The sequence below is a fragment of the Scophthalmus maximus genome, chromosome 10 (genome assembly GCF_022379125.1).
Source record: "Scophthalmus maximus strain ysfricsl-2021 chromosome 10, ASM2237912v1, whole genome shotgun sequence".
Taxonomy (NCBI): Eukaryota; Metazoa; Chordata; class Actinopteri; order Pleuronectiformes; family Scophthalmidae; genus Scophthalmus; species Scophthalmus maximus.
Genome location: NC_061524.1, coordinates 1,242,807 through 1,255,000, shown reverse-complemented (window position 1 = coordinate 1,255,000; position 12,194 = coordinate 1,242,807). Strand labels below are relative to the sequence as shown.

General features: G+C 46.7%; 1 protein-coding gene across 4 annotated transcripts in view; it reads right to left on the bottom strand.

Annotated features, from left to right (window-relative positions):
• Positions 1–5,263: 5,263 nt before the first annotated feature.
• gfra1a (gdnf family receptor alpha 1a) overlaps positions 5,264–12,194 on the bottom strand; it is a 67,694-nt gene continuing 60,763 nt past the window's right edge. For all 4 annotated transcript variants that reach the window (XM_035606683.2, XM_035606686.2, XM_035606684.2 and 1 more), the window contains 3 exons: positions 11,319–11,500; positions 7,893–7,940; positions 5,264–5,501 (listed from right to left, as the gene is read on the bottom strand). In XM_035606683.2, coding sequence (XP_035462576.1) covers positions 5,352–5,501; positions 7,893–7,940; positions 11,319–11,500 — 380 coding nt within the window. In that variant the 3' untranslated portion in view covers positions 5,264–5,351. The remainder of the gene's footprint in view (positions 5,502–7,892; positions 7,941–11,318; positions 11,501–12,194) is intronic.

The window sequence follows — 12,194 nt, the reverse complement described above, 5'->3', positions numbered from 1 at the left end:
ACGTCACGCCTCCTGCAGGACTTCAGTCACAATCTGAATCTTAAAGACATCTAAAAAGTATCTATGATCATATCGGAGGAATGACATCATCATCACATCAGAGGTCAGAAAACGACGTCATATAGTGAAGTGATGAATTAAAGAAGTGTGGGAACATTATTTTTTTTTTCTCACTTTGTGACGTAGAATTTATTTTTCTCCCCCTCGGTAATAAATCCATGGATTTATTACCGGCGCGTGGGGCCTGATTGAATCTTAGTCGTCTGACGTCCTCGTCGTCCGGGGCGACGCCAAGGCGTGACGGATTCTTTCCTGGCTCACGTCCCGCCGTTCCATCAAGTTCCCTGTGAATCTGCTTTCTGCTGAATCCTGCTGACAAACAAACATATTGACGCGTAATAACTCCTCTGTAATAATTCTTTGGGCACTAAAAGGTACGAAAGAACTTTTTTGTTAACGGTGACTCAACAAGTGATTGTGTCTCTGATGGGCACTTCCCAAAGTGACGGCGCTCTTGTTGGCAGACGTGTTCTCGGAGTCGGTCGGTCTAATGAGCGCCTGTCGGCCGATAATGGAGAATTATGACGGATATTTATATTCGAAAATGTCAGACTCATTTTCTGCTGTTGGAGGACGGTTGTGTGAAACACGTGGGAGCGTCGTTCTCCCCCACGTCCTCTCGTTTGACGTGAATGTTTCATTCGTCCTGAGTCGGTGGATATCAGACGTTGATGAACGGAGCTTTTATGTGTCAAGAGAATTCAACTCGAGGAAATTTACCCATGAAATTATAACAAAAGTGCTTTTAATTAATAACTCAAAGTTTGACTGGCAGTTTACGTTTGGTAAGAAAATATCTTAAAAGTATTAAAATGCTTTTTATGAGACTTCTTAAAACAAAATAGCAAAAAAACCTGATGTAGCCTGCGGTGATTTTGGAATTCCGACTCGGAGGTCGTGATTCCCAGATGATACTGGAACGATAAACCCGACTTCCGAACGCAGCATAGCTTTCTATCACGCTCGCACAAAAACAAAATGGCGTCTCGTGGTGCGTGACGTCACAAATACTTATCTTAAGAAGTCGTCCACAACGACTGAAAACGTGCAAATGTAATCTAGCTAAAAAAGAAAAGAAGGAAAGTAATCCCATCAACCCGCTTTCATTCTGGACCTCGCGAGCGCAGAGAGATTAGATTCTCCACCTGCGTCAAAATATAATCTGACGTCACATGTAGAGATTCACGCAATAAACATTCAAGGATGTGGAACAATGTGCTCACATGTTTAATCCGCAGCTGCTGAGTGACGTTAATCCAGCTCCTCTGTAATAATCCATAATCAATACAAAAGACTCAAGTCAGGTTTGTTCATGAAGCACTTTTCTGTTTAAAGTTGATGGAAGGAAACGAAACAGCCTTTAATTTAATGTACTTCACCTGTCCGTCACCTGTCCTTCCCGTGTCCGTCACCTGTCCTTCACGTGTCCTTCACCTGTCCGTCACGTGTCCTTCACCTGTCCGTCACGTATCCTTCACCTGTCTGTCACCTGTCCTTCACCTGTCCTTCACGTGTCCTTCACCTGTCCGTCACCTGTCCTTCCCGTGTCCGTCACCTGTCCTTCCCGTGTCCTTCACCTGTCCTTCACGTGTCCGTCACCTGTCCGTCACCTGTCCTTCCCGTGTCCTTCACCTGTCCGTCACCTGTCCTTCACCTGTCCTTCACGTGTCCGTCACCTGTCCTTCACGTGTCCTTCACGTGTCCGTCACCTGTCCGTCACCTGTCCATCACCTTTCCTTCACCTGTCCTTCACGTGTCCTTCACCTGTCCATCACCTGTCCTTCACGTGTCCTTCACCTGTCCTTCACCTGTCCATCACCTTTCCTTCACCTGTCCTTCACGTGTCCTTCACCTGTCCATCACCTGTCCATCACCTGTCCTTCACCTGTCCTTCACCTGTCCTTCACCTGTCCTTCACCTGTCCATCACCTGTCCTTCACGTGTCCTTCACCTGTCCGTCACGTGTCCTTCACCTGTCCGTCACCTGTCCTTCACGTGTCCGTCACGTGTCCTTCACCTGTCCGTCACCTGTCCTTCACGTGTCCTTCACCTGTCCTTCACGTGTCCTTCACCTGTCCGTCACGTGTCCTTCACCTGTCCGTCACCTGTCCTTCACGTGTCCTTCACCTGTCCTTCACGTGTCCTTCACCTGTCCGTCACCTGTCCTTCACCTGTCCATCACCTGTCCTTCACGTGTCCTTCACCTGTCCGTCACTCTCGTCTCGGGCGTCTATATAAAGAATAACACCACATACACAAGCAGCCTTCGGGTGATTTAACAGTTTTTAATTATAACTTTTTGTACAATAGATTTTACATTTTCACAAGCTAAGAGGTTAATGATGCCTGGACGCTGAGGGACTGTCTGCATCTCCACAGAAGCCTTTTCTGTTGAAGTCTTTTTGTTTTAAACAACAGATGTGATGGAGATGGACGGCAAAACATATTCACCATCTTTACTTTGCTTTTTTCTTTTCAAACGTGGAATCCTTCCGTCAGGAGGAAGTGACCCGAGGAAACTTCAAACCTTTATCTTTATCTCATATTTCCGATATGGGATTCAAATATAAAATCATCGCACAATTCTGAGAAATGTATTCAGCCCCATCATAACATTTCTCTTGATAACGTTCCATCCAAACCTCACACATTCAGTCTGCGCGTCTCAGCCCACTCGCTCAAATATACTTTTTGTTTTTTTTAATGCTATGGTATATAGAATATATTCATCTTCAAACGTGGGTTTGTTTCCTGCGCAGTCACCATGCAACGACAATCTTCTTCCCTGCTCGACCTCCAGTTGTTGCCACCGCAATTATTTCAGCAGCAAGAAAAACCAAAGTAATTATTGTAACGGCACTGAACTGTCTTCAGAATTCAAAAGAACAGAAACAAACAAACCAGAGGCAATTCAAAATCTGAGCGATCTGCGGCCGGACCTTCTCATTCGCTTCATCTCATCGACACAGTACAAGTTAGTAAAAGATAGAAAAATATGTTCAGATCATAGCCAAGAAAAAAACTAAAACAAAACAAGCTACTACATTGAATCAATGTCGTAAATGGTACAAAACAATACAGTCGTCTTGAACTACAGTAGGAGAGTCACGTTGATATCCTCTTGCTCAGATGCAATAATATTCCATGATCATGTACATACGGGAGAAATATACATATAATAGGTTGTTATAAAAAAACTAAAACAATAATCATAATCTGTTTTTTGTCAAAATAGCTCACGATGCTCCGGAAACAGAAAAAATCATCAGACATTTATTTTGTCCAAATCTATAGTTTCAGCCAAGTACATACATACATACATACAGTGCATATACAGTACCGCGGTTACGCTCAGTGAATAACACACAAGTTCTACTTTACATTAATCGTGTTCTTGAGAAGCTACATGAACCCGAGCGGCGCGGCGTAAAAATGCTCCGGTCGTCGTCATGCCAACGGTGACGTAAGTAAACGGTCGCGTGTCGGAAAAGAGAAGCTTGGATTTCTTCTGGGGGGTCGAGATGGGCGGGTGGAGTTTAAAACCAGATGCCTCCGACTACATGTGACTGATTCTGTGGCTTCTGTATATTTTTTTCCCAGCAGCCCTCGGGAGCACACGTACAAAAAAGCATGAAGATGATTTTTACGCACAGTTACAGAAGTCACATGTTCGCAGGAGTCATTTTTCCAAAAATAAAATAAAAAATTAAAAATAAAAAAGGATCAACCATGTGTTAAACCTCTTCCCTCAACACGGATTGGACATTTCAGCCGTAACTAAAAGAATCCGGTGGAGAATTCTCCAATCGACGAATGGAAATCAATTTATTAGCTGAAACAGCAACAGTTGATGTCAGTGACAGTTGTGTTGTATTACATTGGATGGTCACCAGGTTAAATTACCAATCGTACTTTTGTTTTTCTGAAATCCAATTTCATTGTTCTTAAAAAATGTCTTAAAAAATGTACCAGATTCTTTTTCAGTGGTAAACTGTCTTGATGTTTTGCTACAATATACGAAAACCTGACAGGCGTCGGCACGGTAACTAAAGGTGGTGCAGCTCAGCAAATGGTCCATTCGAAGCGACGGCTTCCCGCCCAAACGCACGACGACCGTTTGAGCCGACAGACGACGACGCTGACGAGCGACGGAGGCGAGAGCGACCGGTGAAATCCCTCCACAGCAGCTCCTCCGTCGCTTTCCGTGGAGAAACACTGAACGTGGCTTCGACTTCTAACAACTACGAGTATGTACAATCACTAATGAGCGGAGAGGAATCAGCCAATCCGCAGCAGCGTGTGACCTTCTGTCCCGTGACCTCACAGCATCATTCTGTCGGCAGAACAAGGAGATTAGAAAAAAGAAAAGAAGGGAACAGAAGTCTGGTGTGTGTGTGTCTGAAGGTGTGAACATGTGCACTAGTGTGTGTGTGTGTGTGTGTGTGTGTGTGTGTGTGTCTGAAGGTGTGAACATGTGCACTAGTGTGTGTGTGTATGTGTGTGTGTGTGTGTTTGTGTGTATGTGTGTGTGTGTTTGTCTGAAGGTGTGAACATGTGCACTAGTGTGTGTGTGTGTGTGTGTGTGTGTGTGGGTCTTTGCCTGTGTGCTTTTCGCCCGCGGCGGTGTGTGTTCAGTTTGAGCTACAGTTTGGGAGCAGATGTTCTGACTTCTCTGATGTTTCAGGTTTCTGGTGTTCACCCCAGCTACATTTCCATGAAGACCTTTTTATTCAGCTTATAGGAAAAAAATAATATATATATATGTATATATATGTATATATATACATATATATATATATAACACCAGCTCACGTCATTTATCAGAACAGACACAAAGCACAGGGGAGACGGAGTTACGCCGAGCCGCCTCTGAGCCGACTGTGACTGTTACAGCGAAAGATCCCAAACAGACCAGGGTGAAAATCGGCGTTGGTCTACGTCGTGAGAACCGATCCAGCAGCCGCGGTTTACTGGAAGGTCAATCCTCCAGCACTTCGTCGTTTCGTGAGCAATACCAAAGATTTTCTTTCCCCCAACTAACCAAAAGGGAACACAAGGCCGAACGGAGCAGATATAGTAGATCACTGTTGTAGCACAAAGCTGCGATGCAAAAAAAACTTAAACATTAAAACGACATAGCTTCCAAAAAATATCATTAAAAAAAAAATTCAAACCAAAAATAGAGACAAATTCCAGAGGGAAATAAAAGTACAACAGGTTTTACTGAGAAGAAAAGCATTTCATTTCTTTTTATACAAATGTGTGTTTGTCAGTCCGTTGTAGCTCGTGGGCTACAAGTCGCCCGGCGAGGAGGAGGAGAGGCTGCAGTACCACAGCCAGAGCAGCGGGGGCAGCAGCGAGGCCAGGCCCGCAGGCCGCCGGGAGACGGCCGAGTCTCTCAGGATGGCGTTGGATGTACTGGGACCGTCGATCTGAGGGTCCTGACAGAGACACAGAGAGAACTTCAGTACGGGTTTGAATCAGTTATCAGTTTCACAAAATGGCAGTAAGATGTGCTAATAAGTGAACGAGCTAATATTGCGAATGCTGCGTTCATACCAAACGTGTAGAGAATTGCTCTCGCGACATCGCATCACGTGCATATTTAGCTCGAGTTATGATATTGAAGCAAGGTGCGAGGTGACGCAAATTTTGTGAAAATCCATGCGGCTTTTGCATCGACTTTGTTTGTAATGTCATCGTATGCATAGTTTCACTTCAAGTGTGTGGACGCTGACTTTTTACCGGCGACGAAATATAGATTTATTTTACTGTCAAGTTAATGGGGTTTATGACCTGTATGACAGCTAAGCCACCAGGGGGCGACTGAGATGTTTTGGCTTCACTTTTGGGAGCCGTCGTGTCGGCCATCTTGGTTTACACTCTCTGGTCCAGATTGTGACATCATAGTGTTTCACAGTAGCTGATTCTGCATCGTGTCCACCGCAGATTCTTTTCACTGTCGCTTGACAAATGAAAAATGCTGTCGTCATTTTTCCAGGTATAAAGTTTTTAATTCATTTAATCACATCTCTTCCGCTGCTGGAATCTAACACTGGGAACACGAAGGACTCACGGCTGCAGTTTAATTATCAGGCAGATTAATTGAATAACTTCACCCATAAATACTCAAATATATTCATCCGGTGTGACACAGTCGAAAATCAAAAGGTTGTTTCTATAAGTAAAATGCCACAGTGTGTGTGTGTGTGTGTGTGTGTGTGTGTGTGTGTGTGTGTTGGCTTGCTAATAAAGCTGCAAGCTAACGGCTGGGTCATCTCCCCGAGACCTGTCGCTGCCTCCACTAAATGTCAGTCCGGTGCATAACGGCGCCTTATTATTGTACAATGACATTTACAGTGAACTTTAAAAGCCACCAGATAAGCAACAATCCCATTTCAGCCTCAAAGGATCTACTGAGAACAGGAGTTTACAAAAGAGGACGGGAGAGAGGACGGGAGGGAGAGAGGACGGGAGAGAGGACGGGAGGGAGAGAGGACGGGAGAGAGGACGGGAGGGAGGACGGGAGGGAGGACGGGAGGGAGGACGGGAGAGAGGACGGGAGAGAGAGAGGACGGGAGGGAGGACGGGAGAGAGGACGGGAGGGAGGACGGGAGAGAGGACGGGAGAGAGAGAGGACGGGAGGGAGGACGGGAGAGAGGACGGGAGAGAGGACGGGAGAGAGAGAGGACGGGAGGGAGGACGGGAGAGAGGACGGGAGAGAGAGAGGACGGGAGGGAGAGAGGACGGGAGAGAGGACGGGAGGGAGGACGGGAGGGAGAGAGGACGGGAGAGAGGACGGGAGAGAGAGAGGACGGGAGGGAGGACGGGAGAGAGAGAGGACGGGAGAGAGGACCGGAGAGAGAGAGGACGGGAGGGAGGACGGGAGGGAGAGAGGACGGGAGGGAGGACAGGAGAGAGAGAGGACGGGAGGGAGGACGGGAGAGAGAGAGGACGGGAGGGAGAGAGGACGGGAGGGAGGACGGGAGAGAGAGAGGACGGGAGGGAGAGAGGACGGGAGAGAGGACGGGAGAGAGAGAGGACGGGAGGGAGGACGGGAGAGAGAGAGGACGGGAGGGAGAGAGGACGGGAGAGAGGACGGGAGAGAGGACGGGAGAGAGAGAGGACGGGAGAGAGGACGGGAGGGAGAGAGGGAGAACGGGAGGGAGGGAGAGAGGACGGGAGGGAGAGAGGATGGGAGGGAGGACGGGAGAGAGGACGGGAGAGAGAGAGGACGGGAGAGAGAGAGGACGGGAGAGAGGACGGGAGGGAGAGAGGACGGGAGGGAGAGAGGACGGGAGGGAGAGAGGGAGAACGGGAGGGAGAGAGGACGGGAGGGAGGACGGGAGAGAGAGAGGACGGGAGAGAGAGAGAGAGAGGACGGGAGGGAGGGAGAGAGAGGACGGGAGGGAGGGAGAGAGGACGGGAGAGAGGGAGAGAGGACGGGAGGGAGGGAGAGAGGACGGGAGGGAGGGAGGGATCGGCGAGGCCGCCGGCCGTCAGGCGGAGGTCAGACGTCGGGTGACCTCTGACTTGAGAAACAGTTTGAGGTTTTATCTTCCATCAAAAGTCGTGAGCTGGATTTTACAGGATGTAATATTTTTCTGTGGTTCTGTTGATAAGGCTTTTGACCGAGCGACATATACGATCAATATATCATATCAGATCAGATCACTGAGACTTGAAACCTCGCGATTTGTCACATTTATGTATTCTTGAAATGTGCTGGAAGGTTTTCACACAAGTGTCTGATAAACAATTAATCCTCTGGTTCCTTTAAACCGACCGCGTTTGTTTTTCCCATCAAGGACAATGAGTTGACAAAAACTCACCACACAGAAGACGCCGTCGACAGACGAGTTGGACTTCAACTTCTGAGCCTGCAACAGACAAACACAAAGAACCACAGACTGAGTTACACACTTGGAGTTTCAGGGTTTGAATCACGCGGAGACTGAAGCGACAGTCGCCAGAGAGAATCTGAACGATCCACGATCTGCGTTTCCACATCAGGTACAAACATCATCACACCAGAGAGCAGCGGTCGAACGCTGAGAGCAAACCTGACTGTGGAGCCGATCGGATCGCAAAGGCAGAGTGGACACTAAAACTGAACAAATAAATAAAACCAAAACAATAACCTTGGAGAGTTTTTAAAGTTTTACAGCCTGCGATATTGACACCGAGGGAAGGAGAGGAGCGAGGCGGAGCGCACAGGGACAGTCCGGCTGATTTCATCACCGATTCATCATCCACACACACACACACACACACACACACACACACACACACACAGTCCATGTGATGCTGCTCTGCGATTACGAGATGACTGATGCTTCGAATGCTTCACCGCCTCTTTTCCGTGTGGTTTACTGAACGTCAATAATGTCTTGGTAATAACTATGGAGCGTCTCTAAGGTCAACTGAGTCACGCGTCAATCTGTTCTCTCGCTACATGGTTTTGTAAATCTGTGGACACAGACTAGAGATCTGACGATCGCGGGTCATAAACTGTGGGTTCGCACACAGCGACTGGTGTCAGTGTTTCACGAGGACGTCCCATCTGAGTCTTTGTTTCGGTTGAATTAAACATTTTCACAACTCGGTTAAAACACGCTGAGAGAAGATTATGATAATAACCTTTGACAGCTTGTGGCCGGAAACCGAACGGTGTGTGTGTGTGTGGGTGTGTGTGTGTGCTTCATTAAGACCTTCACATTACGCAAATGTGAATCTTGAAATGCAGATTCCGATGAGAAGTCGGTGAATTTACTGCTCCAACGTCTCCACGACGTTTGAAAACAAACACATTCAGCAGTTCAGAGGCTGATGTGTAGACGGCGTGTTGTTCTGAGATAAGGGATTTCTGAAATACCGTTTATTCAAATGTTTGTTTTTATTAGGGAGGTTTAAGATTTGGGACTAATGATATTTTAGAATGAGCTGGTCGGGGAGCCACTCAGTGTGTTCAGGTTTTTCTGTCGACTGAAGAAGAAAAATTAAATGTCTACGGGAAGTTTTTCTAAGGGACTATTTACTTTGAAAAAACAAAACAACTAAAGATGGACGACAGGGCAGCCGAATCATTGAGATCGCCCCCTGGTGGCTGGCTGCAGTAGTGATCATAAACCCCGCCTCCTTCACGTTAGCACAGATCGTCAAACTGAGGGTTCACATTGGCACAAACCACAGACACTGAATAAAGATGGACGACACGCCAGCTCTCGAAAAGTGAAGCATCAAATCATTTGATCTACAGAGGAAGTGGAGACGCGTCACGTATGTTCGGAGGATTCAATACGTCTGCCACACTATTTCTACAGTAACACATACATTAGCTGCTGAAGTTTTAAGATATAATACATTTTTCTTTTTTTCAATCTTGCGAGCACCACAAATAAAATTCCCTCGTTCTCCATTAAATCGGGATGGAATCAGAAATCTTGCCAGAGACGGATGTCTAGATTATCTCAGAACAGATTGAAATTTGGTGAAATGACCCTTTAAATAAGATCGCACTTCCCTTTCGTTTCTGATTACATTAAAAAAATCCAATATCCAATTCTATTATTCTATTAAAACCGATGCTTGTTTCCACTTCACAAAACATCTGGATGTGAACTAATGTAAATACAGATGCTTATTGCTCCCTCGTGTCCACATGATTCAGATTTGCCTAATACCTGCCGTTCGGAAAAGTCACATTAGCATGTGGCACATTTCCATATTGGTCCGGGGCGCTTCCTACATTCATGAGAACAAGCTGACGGAGCCCCGGGGTTCGCAAACATACAGTGCTGATGTGTACGAATGTGTGTATCTGTTTTTATCTGTGGTGGCTTCAGTCAGTCCTTCTCTGAAAATACAGAAACTTAATAAGAAGAGAATGAAAACAAAATTCACTCCGGTCACAACGTTCACCTTCTCTTTTTGATTCTGTTCTCACACGCCGTGTCGCCGGCTCGTCATCGGGTAGAAGTAGAGAGTTTCTGAGTTATTGGTTATTATTCTGAATGTGTGAGTCAGTGTATGTGTGTGTGTGTGTGTGTGTGAGTGAGTGTGTGAGTGAGTGAGTGAGTGAAAGCGAGAGAGATCAATGAGTAGAATGGAGTGAGTCTTCTGACAGGCCTGTCCCCTGAGAGTGTCATTACAACAGCCTAGCTGCCTTGATGTGTACACACACATACAAATACATGCAATCACACACAACATACTGAGGAACTGTACACACGCACACACACACACACACACACACACACACACACTAGAAAAGTGGTTTAACACAACAACTCTCTCATTAACTTGTACTTGACGTGTTATCAGAGCGGAGCCACACGCACCAGTACACCAGCACAGCTCATTATCAGTACGGACTGTGTATATATATATGTGTGTGTGTGTGTGTGTGTGTGTGTGCAGGCATGAGTGTGTAATTGCATTTCTCTGCAGCATCTGCCTGTGTCAACTAAAGCTAAAGGTCTGTAAAGCTGCATGTGTGTGTGTGAGTGTAGAAGTCTGTTGAGGCACGAATATTAAATTCTCGTCTGGTTTTGATGAAAAAATAATTGTCGAAGGATTAAATCTAAACATTCAGAACACAGGACTTGAACCTGTTGTCACTTCCTGGTGTTGTTGGCACAAACAGAAGAAAAGATGTTGGTGATCAAGGTGAATCTTCAGTTTTCGCTGGAGGGTTTTCACACAAGTGTCTGCAAACAATTAACAACTTCAGTGATTTTCACGATTCCAGCATCAGGTTGCCGTGTTATCGTCGAGTAAACCGTCTCTCGGGAGTCTCGCTCGGCTGGTAATGACAGTACGAGCATCAGTTCCCCTTCTGGACCCCGGGGGGAGGTTGAGGATTTCTGTGAGTGAGTCGTCTGTTTCATCATGGCTGTCACAGGTACACACCTGGATTAGTTTTCACGACACGGACAAACCCTCACTTTGTTTGATTCACAGCTTCCACTGGACACATTTGGTTTTGTGACAGAAGGAGATAAAACAAATGGAGCCTGCCTGAGCGAGAACACACAGATAGAGAGTGATGAAGAGGCGGCGAGACAGAAACACACAGACAGACACTGGAGATACATGATACTGATCCTGAGACGGAGAAATGAATAGAAAGATCACAAGCTCCGACAAAGAGAAACTCTGAAACTCTAAATGAAAGTTTCTGGAATGTTTTGGGATCAGATTCGTCCCCAGAGCCTGAATCCAGAACCCTGTTGTGCCGGAGCGTGGGCGGCTCTCACCTGCAGGCTGCCACAGAAGTGGTAGATGCCCGGGTCCGTGTTGATGCGGTTGTCGATGGTGTTGGGGTTGCGTTCGCGGTTCTTCTGGTAGTGGGTGGTGGTGGAGGCGGTGGTCTGGACGGGGGACATCGGCTGCCACACTCCCACGTCCGTCCCGTTCCCAAAGGCCTGGATGGCGTTCCCTACAGGACGAGGTGTGAGACAGAACCTGTCAGCTGCGAAAGACAAATCACCTCCGAGTCGCGTTCGGCCGCAGGACCATTTATGCTTATTCGTGTTATTTGCACAAATAACCCATAAAATATTTACACCCGTTGTTTAACGCTCTCCAGGAAACCCACACAGAGCTGGGGCCTAAAGCTGGCGTCCAACCGCCTCGCTCACTTCCTGCCAAGCTCCTCTCCTTCTCCGCCCGGTCACGATACAAACAGCAGCTCCTCCGTTTCTGACGTCAGGACGTCGGACTACAGTCACGTAGCTAACTGGCTTTGGGAATTTTTCGCTCCAGTTTAAATATTTCACCTGGAGCAAATGGCACGGAGCACGTGTCATCTCGTGTGTGTGCATTGGACATTAGGGAAACAAAGTAAACAGGTAGAGAAATTATAATTTGGTAATAATTTAGAGCGGCTGAACTGTGACAAATGCCACAAGTTTAACTGACCTGGTGACACAAGGATCAACAGTCTCCTTGTGACGCCACTTTTAAATCTCCTAGATCCAGATTTTTATTTAGGTCCGCACCAAACTGCACAGTCTCTTAGATATCAGACCTTTTGTTCATCAAGATCCGTAATTAAACAAATAAAACGTCCATCGCAATGTGAAATGAAGTCAAATCAAATGGCTTCCAGATTCCATCCTTCCACCAAAGTC